General features: G+C 41.2%; 1 protein-coding gene across 6 annotated transcripts in view; it reads left to right on the top strand.

Annotated features, from left to right (window-relative positions):
- Window positions 1-17,824, top strand: part of stxbp5a (syntaxin binding protein 5a (tomosyn)) — a 105,777-nt gene that overhangs the window by 33,159 nt on the left and 54,794 nt on the right. For all 6 annotated transcript variants that reach the window (XM_074616495.1, XM_074616494.1, XM_074616492.1 and 3 more), the window contains 2 exons: window positions 7,015-7,096; window positions 8,615-8,715. In XM_074616495.1, the coding sequence (XP_074472596.1) occupies window positions 7,015-7,096; window positions 8,615-8,715 (183 nt within the window). The remainder of the gene's footprint in view (window positions 1-7,014; window positions 7,097-8,614; window positions 8,716-17,824) is intronic.

Genomic DNA, 17,824 nt, shown 5'->3' with positions numbered 1-17,824 from the left:
AACTTTTCCTGTAAAGCGATGCGTGTCATTTTAAGACTCGGGGAAAGGTCATGTACAGATTTAGATTTTCAGTTTTATTTTATTTTGCTGAGGTGCTTAGAGGACTTTGATGGAACATTTTTTTGTTCAGCAGTTCGATATCCCTTGTCAATCACAGTGTGACCAGTAATGTGAAACACGGCTTTCTCTGCATAACAATATAACAAAATGAAATGAATCCCTTCCTCTGCACATGAGGATTTTTCCAGTTGTATCAACATGTTTTCCCCTGAGGAAATAATGTGCTGTGTGTGTAATGCATTCAATTAATAACTTACCAGCTAATCATAAAAAGGGATCATAAAAAAGTACAATCATGTTCATTATCGTCACTCTGAGTCTCCTACCTATCCTTCTTTAATATTTTGTAAATGTTATTATAGCATGTCAGAAACCAATGATATGAAAACAACACACAGGAATTGAAATTATGTCGTTTCCCACCTGGCGTGAAATCGAGGCAAAGACACACCGCCAGAGGAAACATGTATTTTATAGGAAACACATTTTGACAGTGGTAAATAGCTAGCCGGTGTTGGAGGTTTACAAAAACAAAAACAACTGTAAAAGCTTTCATACGCCGGGTAAGGATTGAATTACCTTCACATATTGAGAGCAGCGGAAAGGGCATTCAAATAAATAACACAGACGGAGTATTACTTTTAAGATGGAGTGGTCCTTTTTCTGGTTGCACTATATTAATAATAATACATGTTTCATTATTTTTGAGCTAACAGTCAACGATGAGCTAATCATTGGCAAATGATTGATACATAATTTACTGGTTTATCATAATACTATTGCAAATCATAAACCTTTGGCAGTATGAATTCACAAATCATTTGTAAACAATTGCTAAATAATTAATGATATCAATAACAAATGTTTTACAAATTACTATTGTAATTATTGTAAATCTTTTTGCTCCACCATGTTTCTACAGTAAACCCAGAACGGACAAACCAAACGCTGGGGTTATTACGTTACCTGAGGGCCACCGTAGTTCTCTGACATGCTTGTTAAAATGCAAAGTGCAAAACTGGTACGGCCAGCAGCCGTCTGACTTCCGTTGCTCCTAGTTGTGTGTATATACAGTAAGGATGGCCTTTTGAGGAAGGCAAACAGTGTTACCACGGTTTTTGCACTTGGCGTCTCACGTTACTGCAGTCTTGGAAAGGGAGGAGTGAGCGGAGGGATGCTCAGTTGCAACCTGCAACAACACCACTAGATATCGCCTACACATGTACGTCATGATTTATTCGCTATGTCAGTTTCCATTGCACTGTCTCGCATTTTCTTTTTATTGATGCACCAACTTTTCCAGCAACTCAGCCAAGCTCAAAAGAACTTTTTCAGTATTTCAACTATTTTCCTCTCTTGAATTTCAATCATTTCCACCGAGGTTGTTTTATGCACAAATTGAAAATGTGCATAAAAACAAAAACACATTTGTTGTAATCAAATAATATTCTTTAAAGCCTTAAGACCTGCTTCACTAAGGTACGCATTAACGCATTAAGTACTAGTGGCTCTTAATTCAGTGCATGTAAATGTAAAGAGAGGAATGCAGAACCTGAGTCTACTACAACTAAAGATGCTTGTGGTGAAATTCAGTCCATGGCCAAATTCTTTGCACACCTCTTTATGCACTGAAGCGAAGTCTTCTCCCATTGGATTCAATGTCTCGTTGTGGCCTGCTGCATTTTTACGATAATTATTGTGCCAACATCCACTTGAAACGTGAACAAAATCCAGTTTTTCCTTCTTTGATGGTTTGAATTTCGGGTGTTTTTATGATCACGTCTGTGTCAACAGGCGTATGTGCGCTTCATGATAAATGTGCTGGCTCTCTTCAGAGAGAAGGCGATGTGAGCAGTTTAAAAAGCACAACCTTAAATCCTTCCTCCTCTCTTTTACTGTGGCCCTGAAGTATTTGGTTGCCTGGCAACATTAGGGAAGAGTTTTCAATTAAGTTGTTTTGAGTGAGATGGACTTTACTGTCTGTCGCCGGGCCAAAACCATCCTGACTAACGCCACACTGGCACTGTCGCATGGATGAAGGTTGCACATAAAATGGATGTTCTGCATTTTTGTTGTCCAACTTTAGCTCATTCTTTCCTCACTTTAGGCAGATCAATTTGTCCACAGTTTATGAAGACAAATAGCCAGCTCCAGTGATTACCTTCATGTACAATCAGTAATTCAATTGACACTTCAAGGTGGTAGACTATTCCTTATGTTTTGGCAAACAGAAATGACGCAGGGGCCACTTTCTCTCTCATCACTTTCCCCCCTTTTCCCCAATTAAAAGGAACTATAATTGCAGCTTTTAGGCATACCATACATCACGCTCCTCATTAAATGAGCTGATCTAAGCTAGCTCGCTCTCCCTTACTTGCACATTTTTTGACCTACATTGACGTCAGTCTGTGACAGTTTAGCCAGCAGCAGTCTCATCGAGGATCGCAGCCATATAGGTCAAGTGGAGAGAGCATCGGGGTCCTCTGTCCTCATCCACTGGCTGTGACAGCGTTTCTGTGCGCGCTGATGAGCTTCTTTGCCTCTCTCTCTCATAGTGAGAGTACTTTTCATTTCTTCAAATTTCTTGCAGTGTATGAAGCTCTAAACTTTGAATGTTCAGTGCAGCAGTGACCTTCTGTCACTCTACATAATTCACTTTGTCTGAGGCACCACTGCTGAGACCTCCAAACAGCATCACTGCTCTTCTCACTCTGTAAGTTACTGAGGTCTCGGTTTGACAGCTGGTGAAGTTGCACTTGTTTTGAATGGCCTTTATCTCTGTCTAGATGAAAACGGAAATGTATGTTTCACAAGTGCTTATGCAAGAATCAAACAAAACACAAAAACACAAACACATTCATCAACTTATGTCCATATATTGCTTGTTCTGCTTTCTGATGGTGATTGGATAATGCCTGACGAAGATCTCCGTTAGATCGAAATGTTGCACAATTGGAAAAGTACCCGAATCTTCCGGCAATCTTCCGCATCCATTTGGCCCATGGAGCAGGCGCAGTAGCGTCCGCTCGGTCACATGGCTCGGTCACGGGGTCACAGCCGTCATGCTGTCGTCACGGCGTCGTCACGGCTTGCTAACTCCGCCTCCCAGCCCTCGCTGGAAGGATTAAAGTTCTGAGACGAAAACACGAACAACTCCCAGAACAGACGACGCCGTGGTAGCGACCTGTCAATAAGAAGGTAGCCACGCCCTAAAGCATACCCTGCTTTATGGTCTATTTGACTCTTAATGGGACCATAATTTACTAAATGAACATCATGCTGTATTGAAGAAGACTTGAAACTAGCGATGGAGACCATAAACTCATGTTTACAATGTTTACTGAGGTAATGAATCAAGTGAGAAGTAGGCTCATTTTCTCATAGACTTCTATACAATCAGACTTCTTTTTGCAACCAGAGGAGTCGCCCCCTGCTGGCTGTTAGAAAGAATGCAGGTTTAAGGCACTTCTGCATTGGCTTCACTTTTCAGACCTGGAGATAGCCCACTGGGTAGGACAAACTTGTGTGTGGAAAAGAAAACGCTATTATGTGCCTCTACCTTTTTATTTTCTCGCTCTACCCCTCACTCTTCAAAGCAGGTGTTAAGTGATATTGAGTTAGCTTTCAAGGAATTTTCCAAGAAAGTTTGTCTCCCGTTCTGATCTGATGTTACTGTTACCGACTATTCACACATTTGTTTTCAAGTGATCGGCTCGGGTTTATGTGTTCAGGCATCTTTTACCCATCTGCTTTCTGTCGCTGGAGTAACACTCAAGGCCATTACATACGCTAACTGCTGGTGTGTTTTTGCTGAGTGGAACCAAAACAGGAAGCTGCAGGCTACAGTACAGCTATGCTCACTATAGGAATTTTTCTAGTTGCAGATTAACTCTTCAATCACACATCAGAAATGGAAGATGTTGGCTGGTGGAAGCTTTATAAGGTGCATAGTTAAAAAATAATCATATAATAATATAAATTGAGACCAAATAATGTAAAAGTGAAGACAGACTGCCAGCTCTTATTCCTATAGATCCCATGCAGAGTTTGTTTAGGCGACGGTTATACCTCCACTACTTTCAGGAGGTTTAAAGTGGAGTGAGACAGAGCTCCAGGTGTTGAGGGTTTGCAGAGAGGTGGCTGGTGAACATAAGAAGTTTTAAGCTCTGAGGCTAAGCTATATGTCATATAGGGGAAGATTCTGATGATCATTGACTTGATGGCGCCCTCCAGGTGTCACAGTTTAGGTCTGCTCAATCTCTCTGGGGGCTTACTGGCTGAAATCCAGTGGAGCTGGGAGATTTCTCCTGGTCAGGTACTCACTGGCTCAGAGCTGCAGCTCTTTAATTGCCTGTCCAGGAGGGGGAGGTCAAAGAATAATCCACCTGAGGAGCTGAAGGGCACAGAGGATACTGAATCATGCTGATAGCTTGCGGTCAAATATAACTATAAGTGAAATAGCAGGCGCCAAATGGAGATAAATGTATTGGAGCAAATGATGAACTGTGAGGAAGAAGGGATGAAAATACATATATCGTGTAGGGCTGGGATGATACATATATCTTGTGATTCGATTCGATACTTGGGTGCTGATTCGATATGTATTGCATTTTTAAGTATTGCGATTTGATTTTAAGATTTATTGCTTCATTAGACTCAAATGAAGCAAATTGATCCATTCTGGCATTATAAAATTGATTTCAAAATGGTAAAACAAAGTCATGATACATAGGTGAATAAATTTTTTTGTTGTGTTTGTTTACTTATAAACACCTTGTTGTGTATTCAGTCCAAAGGCAAAAAACAAATGATGCAGAGGAAGAGTTACTGAGGTGAAACGAGGTGTGTGGTGCTGCTGGCTCCGTTCATGTGGTGGCTTTATTCCCCGGTATGGTCACAACACACCTCAGGAATGATTACATGCATTATGGCTTAATAAATTACACTGGTGCCTGTCTGGGGGCTGAAGGCGCAGTTTGCACTGTGGGAGAGGAGGACTTGATTATTGGTGTTTGAATTAGATTTTTCAGGCCGTGCTTGTTTCTCATTGCTACCGTCGCCGTTATATGTGATGCAGTTTATTTCTGCTTAATGGTTAATCAAAGGAATATCTCTCTCCCTCTGCCTTTCTCTGTCATTGTTGCTGTTTTCTATGTGGATTCATGAAAGATTCTCAATATGTTTGATTTATTTAATCAATTAAAATGTTAAATTGTGATTAATGGCATGATTGTCCATAGTTAATCACGATTAATCACAAATTCACACATTTTTTTTCTGTTCAAAATGTACCTTAAAGGGAGGTTTGTCAAGTATTTGATTCTATTATCAACATGGGAGTGGGCAAATATGCTTGCTGTATGCAAAGGAACGTATTTATTATTATAAATCAATTAACAACACAAAACAATGACAAATATTGTCCAGAAACCCTCACAGGTACTGCATTTAGCATCAAAATATGCTCAAATCATAACATGGCAAACTCAAACAGCTGTCAGTGTGTCAGTGTTGACTATGAATTACCCCAAATTGCATGTAATTATCATAAAGTGGGCATGTCTGTAAAGGGGAGACTCGTGGGTACCCATAGAGCCATCAGAGGTCAAAATTTAGCGTAAGTTCGGAGCGTTATTTAACCTCCTTTGCGACAAGCTAGTATAACGTGCTCGATACCAATGGATCTCTTAGGTTTTCTTGTTTCATATGATGCCAGTATCCTCACTCTAGCTGTAAAACTGAGCGTGCTACAACCTAAAAATTGCAAGTTGCGTTAATGCGTTAAAGAAATTCCTGCCGTTAAAACAATTTTTCTTTTAACACGTTATCGCGTTAACTTTGACAGCCCTAGTTTGACTCCATCTGTATTCATAAGTCACGTCGTGGTTCAAACTGTGTTTTAGTTGCAAACCTCTGCAGGCATTTTATAGTAGCTGCTGGTCCTATGCAGAAACAACACAACCTTCACTGTGTGCCTTCACACACACACATACACACTCTAACTAATGGTGAGCAATAGTGTCGTCCCCGGGGTGTTACACCTCTATGTGCCCCTTGTATGAGAAATGGCCACCCCCCACCTTAGTCCTGCGAGTCATGGGAAGAATGAATGGATATAATCAGTAATCCCATTCACTCTCCTCAGGAAGAGGAGCCAGTTCTTCTCTGTCAGTCCCGTCTCCCTTCCCTCATCTCGCTCTCTATCCTTCCCAGCCTCCATCCTTCCGCCCCTCTCCGTATGTTATCTCTCTCCTCTGCATCTTTTATCAGAGCTGCCGATCTCTGTTTAACTGTATCCTCCCTCCCCGCTATTATTTTCTCATCTGCTCGCATAATATCCACCTCTTTCTCTGCTGGTTTGTTTTCTATGTATTTGAATATCTGAATTCTCCCCCCCCCCCCCCCCCCTTCCATTTGCTCAATCCTGTTACAGTTGTCTTCCTCCGCTGCAGCACTGATAATGTTCCCCTGTTTGATTTTCACTATATCTATATTCCTCGCAAGCACTCTCTGCTGTCTAATATACTACTATTTCTGTGTCTTTATTCTAAGAACATATTGTCTTAAAATAAAAAGCTCAGTGGTAAAACTAAGCCCTGTGGTGTATAATTGTAAGGTGTTGAATAATGGTACTATTTCCAAGAAAGGAATGTGATTCACCGGCTGTGGGGGGTCAGAAAGGGTGAAGTCCTGCAATCGTTCCCTGTTGTAGGTGATGAATATGTTCAAGCTCTGTCGGTAGACCATAACAATGTTCCTTCCTAGCAGGTAACCGGGTAACGGATGTCATGACCTTTTGAGTCAGGTGTAGCGAGGAGCAGATGACCTTCAAAATAAAACACCTCATACATATTTAGTGAATACTCTGGGGCTGCCTACGCAAACAAAAACAAGCGGTGTGGTGAAAACATCCATGTGGTGGTACTGTACGTTCCTTAACAGAGAACCTTTCAGGTTTGGTCGTCCAGGCGTGGAGTGTTACTGTCAGCACGAGACTGGAGCGGCCGTCATCCAGCTACAGTTCCTCATCAATGAGGTAGGTCACAAAAGACATGAGAGGAACATTGGAGTCAACAAAATGCTTATTAATCCAGTGAGGCATCACCAGTAAGTCCAGCGCTGTCTTAAAAGAGTGGTAACTCTGTGGGTGGTATGTCATTTAATAAGATTTATAAGCAGATTCATGAATGCCCGTCCCAAGTTATCACATTTCAGACCTTAAAAACTGTTGAAAACGTAGTTGTGCTGTTGTAGGGAAGGACATATGACGATCATATTGGTATTGTGAAAGTAACTCGCCTCCGTTCTCTGCTTATCTCCCTCCTGTCTTTCCATGTTTTATGGCAGTGATTGCTTCTCTTCCTCGTAGGCTACTGTACCAAGAGTACAATCAGTCCTTTGACATCAATACGTGTTTGAGTACTGAGTACTACAGCGTTCATAACATTGAGTATTTTAATCCCTTAGATAATATGCATGGCTGCTTGTGCTAAAACATTAGGTAACACTTCATTTTAAAGGTCCGCAAATGTCATGGTAGTTAGGTGATAATTAGCAAGTAACCTAATTGAAATTTCTTTGGAATTATTGCCAAATTACCCCAATATTTACCTCAAAATTTATATAAAAAATTACTTTGTTTGGCTGTCTTGACTTGGGCCTTGACTCTGGACTTTTTATTATTATTATATTATATATATTATAAACATTATTTGATAATTATATTCCACTATTTCCCAATAAGCAGTAATAAATAGCTGGTAATTTATTTAATATATATTTCCAGGAAAAGAATACAAAGTTAACTGACATGCTTTATTTCCATGTCTGCTGGTAAATAGATGATAATTAGCATAAACTTTCTGGTGCACCAGAAATGTATTAACTATCGACAGCCTCTGTCGAAGGACATCACATGGGGACTACATTGTATAACCCACAGTTGTTTGCTTTTGTCCTTTTTTTTAAATCACAGAAACTCTCAGATGTGACTCAACCCATGACTCACCCAACCCTTATTAGGCAACAATTGCTCAGCTAAAAAAGTTCTGTCTGTCTGTCATGTTTAGCAGTAAACCTACAGGCCACAAGGACAAACTCTTTAGCATTTTGTCGAGTGTCGATTGACAGGCTGAAAACACGCTACGAGCATCGAATACCTTCAGCACTTTCTGATTCATGTGTCAAGTTTGATTTACTTCATATTTATGAGAAATGTGCAGTATTTCATGCCTAGTCGTGTGTGTGTGTCAGCGTCTGTGTGGCTGTGACTCAGCAGTTTAAACAAACCCTCAGAGAGATGGAGACGATTTTTAGTGCCTCCTACACGCGCACATACATTTATATATGTCTTATGAATCATCGTCGTTACCCGGGAGAAAGCTGCCTGATTTAAAATCCGTTTCCAGGGAATGCAGTCTGACTCATGCATGTCATGCTCACAGAGAGCGTGTGCAGTCTGTATGATATATTTATGGACATTTCTGTAGTTATTTCAATGATGATACCTCTGTTATCTATGAATGTAACAATTAAATGCCTTCTTTTATGACAGGGAGCGTTGGTGAGCGCTCTGGCTGACGACAGCGTTCACCTGTGGAACCTGAGGCAGAAGAGACCGGCCATCCTCCACTCCCTCAAGTTCAGCAAAGAGAGGTAAGAGGGGCGTGTACAAAAACTGCAAATGACGAGAAAGACCTTCTGCTAAGTCAATAGTGTCCGTCTCGCTACCACCACTCTCCTCAATTACGCCCTCACACTCGCTCTGGTGCAACATGAACTGTGTCTCTCTGAGCAGGGGCCACTGTCACAGTTTGCTGCCTGTGTGAACCATTAGTTTTCACTGACTGTCATGCTGTATGCAAACAGACGGCATTTCATTTAGCAAATGTGTCTGCGCGCTTGCAAAACTGTGCACAGGGCAAAGGAGGTGACGGAGAAGCTCCCCCCCCCACCCTCTCTCTCTCTCTCTCGCTCTCTCGTGTGTTGGTCTCTAACTGAACACTCGTTATTTAGGTCACTCACTCCGCCTTTGAGGCTTTGCCATCACTGGGGCACAGGTGTGAACCTTCCTGAACACCTGAAGGTTTACACCAGCAGGTTGTTAAACACACACACACATACAAGAACGGCTGCAACTAGTGATTATTTTCATTGTTGATTTTCATTTTCTCGATTAATCGATTAGATGTTTGGTCTATAAAATGTCAGGAAACGGTGAAAAATGTCGATCAGTGTTTCCGAAAGCCCAAAATGACGTCCTCAAATGTCTTGTTTTGTCCACAACTCAAAGATATTCAGTTTACTGTCATAGAGCAGTAAAGAAACCAGAAAATATTCACATATAAGGAGGTGAAATCAGATAATTTTTACATTTTTTTCCCTTAAAAGAATACTCAAACCTGTTAATCGATTATCACAATAGTTGGCGATTAATTGAATTAAAACTACTGAGATTCAGATTCAGAAAAAAAGTGTCATTACATGTGGTTATACTGTACAGTTGTCACCTTGGAGCTCCATCAAGGACAATCCAGTATCCAAGAACTGATATTTGGCTGACAAGCAAAAAAAAAAAAGCATTGCATTAAAAAAATCGAATTTTTCAATTTGCAAATGTCTAAGTTCAGCGATGCAAGACGAGTGAAGTGCAGAATCACCTCACCTCAAGGAAGTTGCTGTCCACTGTCTCCTCTGATCACTGATGCAGCGATTACCCATCAGAGCCAATCATATCATTGGCCGGTGATCTGTCACAGTGCAAAGTGGTGAAATGGTTAAACGTCGGAGCCGATGATCTGAGACAGCGCTGATGTGATGGACAGGTGGCCGGCAGCGGCTTTTAGGGCGGGTTGTGTTCTTGCGGAGGCGCTTGACCGCCTCTGACATTTAGTAAGCGCCGTCGTCCGACGCAACGACCTCGAGACGCAGCAGCAGGAAAGAGTGGAGTTACCGCGTCTCGAGACGAGAAGCTGCAAAGTCACATGAGGCATTTGGAACGGGAAGAGAACAAAGTTAACCTGCAGCGGTGGGAAGAAGAGCGTAGTGAGGAAGAGTAGTTAAAGAATCTGAGAAAGGGGGAGTAACAGGAGCAGGACGAGGGCTTGAGAGGCCCTTTTCTCATCCCATTAAAATTTCAAGAGGAGAAATGTTGGCTTTCAGTCCCTCATCCGTACATAATGTACGATGTGGACGTTTGGAGGGGAAAATGCAAATACAGTACTTGAGCCTCATGAGACAGTCTTACTAGCTAATCTGAGCATTACTGCCGGGTCACACGGTTACTTCGCTGAACTGATGCATCTCTCACGCGTGTGGTGTCCACACCGGCAGCGTTACTGCGCTGCAGCTTCCTACATTGAGTTTGCCTTTCATAATGGTCATTTCATTTCATTATAAATGACATTTATATTTATTTTAGACAGAAAAGGGTTAAGAAGTGTGTGCTCATTTGTAAATAATAATAATAATCCACAGCCAGTCCTCTTTCTTTATTAATTTGTGGGGCAGTACCAGTCACTGCATATTCCCCGATACTGTCCTGCAAATATTTCAGAATAAAAGCCTTGTGTTAACAATTGAAGGAATTCTGTCCACAGAAAAAACACTAGAGGGCTTTTATTTTGAAACAGAAAGTGTTTTTCATGTCTGACATATTCTACAGATACAGACAATGAAACTGTAGTAATGTTGCTGGTATGATGTCAATATACTGGCGAAAGACCATTTTCACTGTCTATTTATGCCGTGAACCGCGTGCGGCTTATTCTAAGCTGTTAACATGGACGCCAAAATAAAAAGCAAGAGGTTCCGCGATGCGCATGCGCTGCTCACGCGTCCAGTGTGTCCGGGCCGTTTGACATCAGTCTGCTGTTCTGCACCTAAGTGCACCTGAGGGCTTTGCTGTGCCTACTGTGAATGTGTTCATCTACTATACATGTTAAGCGCAACACACACCAGCTGTGTTGCAAATAATTGCATCATTTGATGCGCATCAGTTTGACGCCCATAGCACACACACACCCACTGGATGTGTCATATAGGCAGAAGAAGCAGTCAAACAAAGTACAGTAGCAGGGATGTGCTGAAGTGAATGTGATATAATTGCTGCTTGGATGTAGTCGCACATTGATGCTGGGAAGTAGCAGCTTATCCTGACGTGTTGACGGGCACCGGGACCCAGCCGCTTTGTGGGCTTGCATACAAAATAATATTGGCGCGGGTGCATTGAAGCTTGTCATACATCGTTGTATGCGTTGCCCTTTTGCCCTGCGACATACTGGCAGCCTTTTCAGGGTATTCCTGTGTCTTTTGGCACTGCATGCTGGGTAGCTGGAGGAGCCCAAAGAGGAATAAGCAGATATGGACATAGATGCAAGGAAGTAAATACATTTAAAGCTGCAGTGGGTAGAAATGGAGCAAATGTGATTTTAAAAAGTTATTTTTATAAAACAGTCACTATATCCTGACGGTAGTGCATGAGACAGGTAATCTGAGAAAAAAATCATGTGCTTCTGTGTCCTCTGGTGTCCTCCGATGCTCCTAATGGCATCTGCAAGATTTCACAGACCGGATGAAAACAACCAATCAGAGCCGATCTGGAGTCTGCCGTCCAGCTGCTGTCTCTGAGCAGCTGTCAATCACTCGCAAAATCCGGTCAAACGGTCAAACTAGGCAGCGCTGATCAAATATTAATCAATATTCTGTTACTGTAATGCCTATTTCTCCCCTCAAATGTTTTCAGAAACATCTTGTAGTGTACTAATTAGCTGTAAAATGAGAAAGTTTGTGACCCGGCAGTCATGTCGAGATCTGTTGAGGAAATACAAATCACTGCCCACCAGCCGGAGCACAGCCAATAGGAGCGCTCAATACGAACGCTTATTATGAACGCTCTCTCTCTCTAAAATGACCTGTGATTGGCCAAAGTCTCCCGTCACGGGCTAGAGTTATTAAATCCTGAAAACAGAGCCATGAGGAGGTGCAGAAGTCTAGTTTTCTCCAACTTCCATGCATGTAGCAGATATATATTTATATATATTTTGACTACTCGTCATATATGGCTTGGAACAAGTCATATATATTGTTTTTTTATTGCACTTAAATAATTTCTTACAAGTGTGTAGTAACAAATTAGCATTGAAAAAAAACTATTAATTCAAGCAGTGCATATGAACTGTTTTATATGAAAGGTAATTGTATCTTACTGGTACATTGGTATCGAATTGTGTTCAAGCGTTTGCTGATCAGCACTCCATTTTCCCTTTCTGTGAACTGATACACAACTCTGCAGTCCTCCATTATTCTAATAGCTGCCCCAAAGGAGCAGCCTACAAAGTTAATGGGACCATCAGGGTTTTGTTGAGCCCATCTTATTTCAACTTTCCTATCACACAGTTCAGCCGAGTGTCTTGCACTCCGAGAAGCTTTTAAGATCTCCTCTTGCTCTAAAGGCTATAAATATCTCCCTGCTTTGTTTATTTTTATAAAAGGTGTGCACAGCCGTTGTTGCTTGGATCAAGGCATTTTTAATATAGTTGTCAAAAGAGATAGCATCAGGTTACATTTCCTAATGGTTATTAGAAGATCACAGTTTGAAGTGTCATCTGAAGGTAGGAGTGGCTGTCGAAGTGAAGCCAAGAAAACAGTGCAACTGGTTTATAAGACAGACACGTTACAGGATTGAATCAGACAGATCTGTAAAACCTAGAAAAGTCTTAGTTACCCACTAACACTCTATCCCATCTCCCGTTATTTTACCTTTGCTTTCCCCCTCTCTGTTTGTTCAAAGCTTGACTTTAGCTTGTCAGGGTCTAGAGGACAAGGCAGCCGTTTCCTTGTTAACAAAACAACATGCTTGACTCAGTCTGCAGAGCCCTGAAGCCCCGCCCTAACTCTCAGCAAGAAAGTGATTAAGTGTATTTGTTTTAAAATATTTAGGGATGCACAATATGGACTTTTTTCAGCCAATACAATAACTAATAATTACCTGCCTCTCAGGGACTGGGTGTTTTTTTTCCTGTGAAACAGATCGCACACGACCAATTTGGTTTTGATTTATCGTCTATAATTTAATTGGAATCGGAATAATAAATAATAATATAAATTTCCCATTACCGCTGTTAATTTATCTGTTTTTTATTTATCTGTCAATCGATTAAAATATTTAATCGCAAATTAATCACATTTTTTATCTGTTCAAAATGTACCTTAAAAGCAGATTTCTCAAGTATTTAATACTCTTATCAACATGGGAGTTGGCAAATATGTTTGATTTATGAAAATGTCTCTATATATTTATTATTGGAAATCAGTTAACAACACAAAACAATCACAATATTGTCCAGAAACCCTCACAGGTACTGCATTTAGCATAAAAATATGCTCAAATCAAAACATGGCAAACTGCAGCCCAACAGGCAACAACAGCTGTCAGTGTGTCAGTGTGCTGACTTGACTATGACTTGACCCAAAACTGCATGTGATTATCATAAAGTGAGCATGTCTGTAAAGGGGAGACTCGTGGGTACCCATATAACCCATTTTCATCCACGTATCTTGCGGTTAGAGGTCAAGGGACCCCTTTGAAAATGGCCATGCCAGTTTTTCCTCACCAAAATTTAGCGCAAGTTTGGGGCGTTGATTAACCTCCTTCCCGACAAGCTAGTATGACATATGACTTATGTTTTTTAGTTTCATGTGATGCCAGTATCTTCACTCTAGCTTTAAAACTGAGTCTGCTACAACCTCAGAAAAATCGCATATAATAAATTAGTGTTATTTTTGTGACTAATTTGTGTTAATGCGTTATTATCGCGTTAACTTTGACAGCCCTAATCAATATATCGTAAATCTCTAAAAATCAGTTAATGGATACATGGTGTTAGGTAACAGCTCTCTTGCTAACAACATCTTTCTTTATGCCTGCTGGTATAAAATGTAACCTTAAGTATGGCTAATGTCAACTGTAAGCATGACTGGAACTAATGTCAGTGCAGGCTAACAAAAATAAAATCATTTTCTACACAGCCCTAATTCACCTTTTGAAATCTCTAGGCTTCCTGTCATCTGAGGCCCCGTTCTAATTCTCCAAACAGATCCTCCTCTCTCACACCTTCCTTCCTTCTTCTTCTCTCCTTCCTTCCATCCCCTGATCAGAATTGGAGTTGATGGGTGAAAGCAGTGTTGCAGAAAGCCCTCCAGCGTCAGCATCCATTCACATCAGATCACAGGCACTAGGAGAGAGGAGAGGAGAGAAGGGAGGAGAGGAGGAGTTGAGACAGACTGGGTCTCAGCCAGAGAGCAGTGAGTCAGTCTGTGGGCAGGAGTGTGGGGACGCAGGGAGAGCGCAAAAAAGAAATCCTGCCGAGTCATTCTGGCGTAGGATGCTCTCGTCACCTCCTGGCCACGCAGGAATGCACTGCAGATGAGGAAGCTATCGTCAATGCAGGGTGATATGATGGGAGATAATAAGAAAGGGGAGCCGGGGTCACCACACGCATACATACAACACAAATGAGATCTGATCTGAGACCTCTACTTTTACCCGGTTTTTAGATGATTTTGTTTGTTTTGTATTGTTGATATATTTGACTCTCTCTTTCAGTCTCTGCCTCTGGAAGCTGATCAGAGTCACTTACAGTAATATTGGAATTTAAATAGCCTGAATCTCATGTTTGATCTCAGCAGGACTCGCAGCCTGTCTTGAAGTATTTTTGAAAAAAAGACACTAAAACCTTAAAATATCTACTTAGTAGTTTGTCGACATCTGCAGTGCCTCAATTAAATGACTCAAAATACTTGAAAAATTAAATTAATTCAGCCGATTTAGCGTTTACTCAGAGATGTTTGACTGATTAAGATTGCTGCTGGGCAGAACGTGTTCTTCCTTTCTCCTTTTTTTTCTCCAACTTAACCTTCTAACTGTGCAAATGCACGTTAAGAAAACTGTGAAGGTGAATTCCTTCAGCGTTGTTTTAATTATGAAGCCCAGGCTTGGATTGATTTTCACAGGTGCTTTGTGTCTGTATAGAGAGAGAGAATGTGAATGTGTTTTAGAGACAATCTGTCTCTGTGTGTGTGTGTCTGTGTGTGTGTGTGTGTGTACGCAGTCTGTTATCAGATTAGATTCTTCTTAATTGAGACCCTGTGGATAGATTGGGGTCTCTGGCCTCTCAGATTAGAACCTGCTCCTCCATCCGCTCTGGATCTTTGCCAAATGTACTTTATACTGTATGACTTCTATCTGATTTGTGTTTTCTTATTTAAACAGTATTGGGACATTTCTCCAACATCTACAGGCTATTCAACACGTTATTAACTCTTTTTATACTTGTTGTTTTCTGCATTGTCATTGTCTGAATCACCAATTCCAAACAATGCCGAAAGGATATCTGTACTTTCAATAAGTCTAAAACCCCTTGGTGTTCTGGATACTGGAAAAGATACTATTGATAACATTCAGCCACTAGATGTCGCATTCTCCCTCGCCCGTTCCATTGCATTTACGTCACAACAAGTGGTTGCCAGGAACTTACTGTCAATCTCAGCCATTTATCTGTTTTTTACTGACGACCGCAAGATACCACGCGATACCAACGTCGTTATACTATTGGCTCACAAGCCTTGTTAGAAGTGGGAACCAAATGTCAGATATCTTCCACAGAGATAAACAAAACATTCATTTTGGACTCGCCAAAATTAAAAAAATTATTGACTCACAATCATATTTTTTTCAGCAAAAAGTCATACTTTTATTCAGCACCTTTCTATAAGCTATGTGGATGTATTATTAAAAAAAAATCTGATTACATAAGTTATCAATAAGACCTTTAAGCAATAGCTCAAGACAGGCCGTGGTATGTTGTGACTATATCACAGCTATTGGCCGTTGTTCGTTCGGCCTGATGCGAAGCGGTCATCAAGTATGGCAATATGAAAGTTATAGACACATTCCAATTTAGATAGTTTTTTATTAATAAATAATAATGTTCACAATAAAATAGGCCCTCCTGTCTGCAGATACCGAGGCAGTTGCTACAACGGTGGTTGCTATGGAACGTACACTAGCAACTAGCATATTTCTTTTTCCATCACAGGCTAACATTATATTAATTTCATTATTTGGCTCTTTATTAACATTATTGTATGTCGCCATTTGTTGTGCAGCCACTAAAAAACTGTCCAGCATCAGTAGGATGACTTTGAACACGGTGGCTTGCCCTTTTTATTGTTAGGTGGAGGTGTGTTGCTTGGCGTGGCGACGATGTTGCTCCACTTTCTCTGGTCCCCAAGTTTCGGTTGCCAATCCACCTACGGCCATAATCTTTCTCATGTCAAAACCCGCATCAGATAGTTTCTGAATCATTGTGATCCGGAGGCAGTGGTTTTAGTATTTCTGCTGCATTCCTGCTTGCTCGCATATTCTGGGCAACGTCGTCAAACCTCCTCTTTACGTAACGCTGCATGTCGTTTAGCAGGTAGATCAGATTGCTTGATTTGAGCTGCCCGTTTTATGATATACAATACACAACAAGTATTATATGTCCTCATTCTCTTTCTGTCAGCATCTTCCCCTTCCAGTTTTGTGCACACCAGCACGATTCTTTGATAAATATGTTTGGCTGCATTTTATTTTTGCATAATATTAAAACTCACTCTCACTGTTCTATTATAAGTCCTATTACTGCAGCAATGACATTCTCATTACTGGAACCAAATCATATCCTTTCGTACCACATTATTGTCTACTAGTCAGCCATTCAGCAGTTAGCGGTCAGTGCTTTGCTCAAGGGCAGTTTAATAAAAATTGGTCAGAAAAAGGAAAGTATCGCGAAATCAAGGCAGTTTAGATCAAAGTGTTGGAGCTGGCGACTTTCTAATGACGGGCAGGCACAGATGACTCCATTTGTAGCAATAATCCTCTTTGATAAGAACATCACATAAAGCCATGCATTACAAATGAGTATCCCCCCTCTCATTTGCAGTGAACCGTGCTCTTGTACGTCTAGCCCACAGTGCAGTTAGTCTCAGAGTTGTGTGTGGCAGGCGTCTGTCATTTCTGAGGCAATGTGTTTGGCCCCGAGCCTGCAAGCTGGCAGCTGCCTTTGTGTGTCGTGACCACTCGAAGCTGGAGATTTCACCAGGAGACTCGTGCCGTGCGCGCACGACAAGTGTGAACACAATGACTCGCACACAAGTACGCTTGCACGAGCAATTGGGCGCGTGCAAACACACACACACACACACACACACACACACACACACAGAGAAATGGACACTTCTAAACTGCAAGCAAATTTGTATAATTATGCTTCCTGACACTGCCTCTCAGTTGGCCTCTCATACTCGCTCTCAGAACACTTCATCAGTTGGCTTGGATGTGCGCACATACACAGATCAAACATATTTATATACAACATACATTTACATTGAGTACATATGTAATTACACAGATTCCTATCAGTTGCTGTGGAGCACCTGCAAATGTACAAAAACACAAGCGTGTACAAGCACATGAATACAGAGACAAATAGACATTCATGCACATAGTGTTTATAAAATCATAACCCCCTGATGCCAATCCAGCCCTCATATGCATAAATAAGGCACATCTGTTTGTGCAGATGGAGAAGGACACTAAATCCAGTGGACAGTCTGACTACTGGATATAAGGACGCCACAAGTTGTCATGAAAAGTCGTGCAGCTCTTAGTCATCTCATCTGTAGTGAGTCCGTACGAGTTTGTGCATCTCAATGATCAACC

The sequence above is a fragment of the Sebastes fasciatus genome, chromosome 18, assembly GCF_043250625.1.
Source record: "Sebastes fasciatus isolate fSebFas1 chromosome 18, fSebFas1.pri, whole genome shotgun sequence".
Classification (NCBI taxonomy): domain Eukaryota; kingdom Metazoa; phylum Chordata; class Actinopteri; order Perciformes; family Sebastidae; genus Sebastes; species Sebastes fasciatus.
Note: the sequence above shows the minus strand (reverse complement) of the source record. Positions and strands in the feature narration are given on the sequence as shown.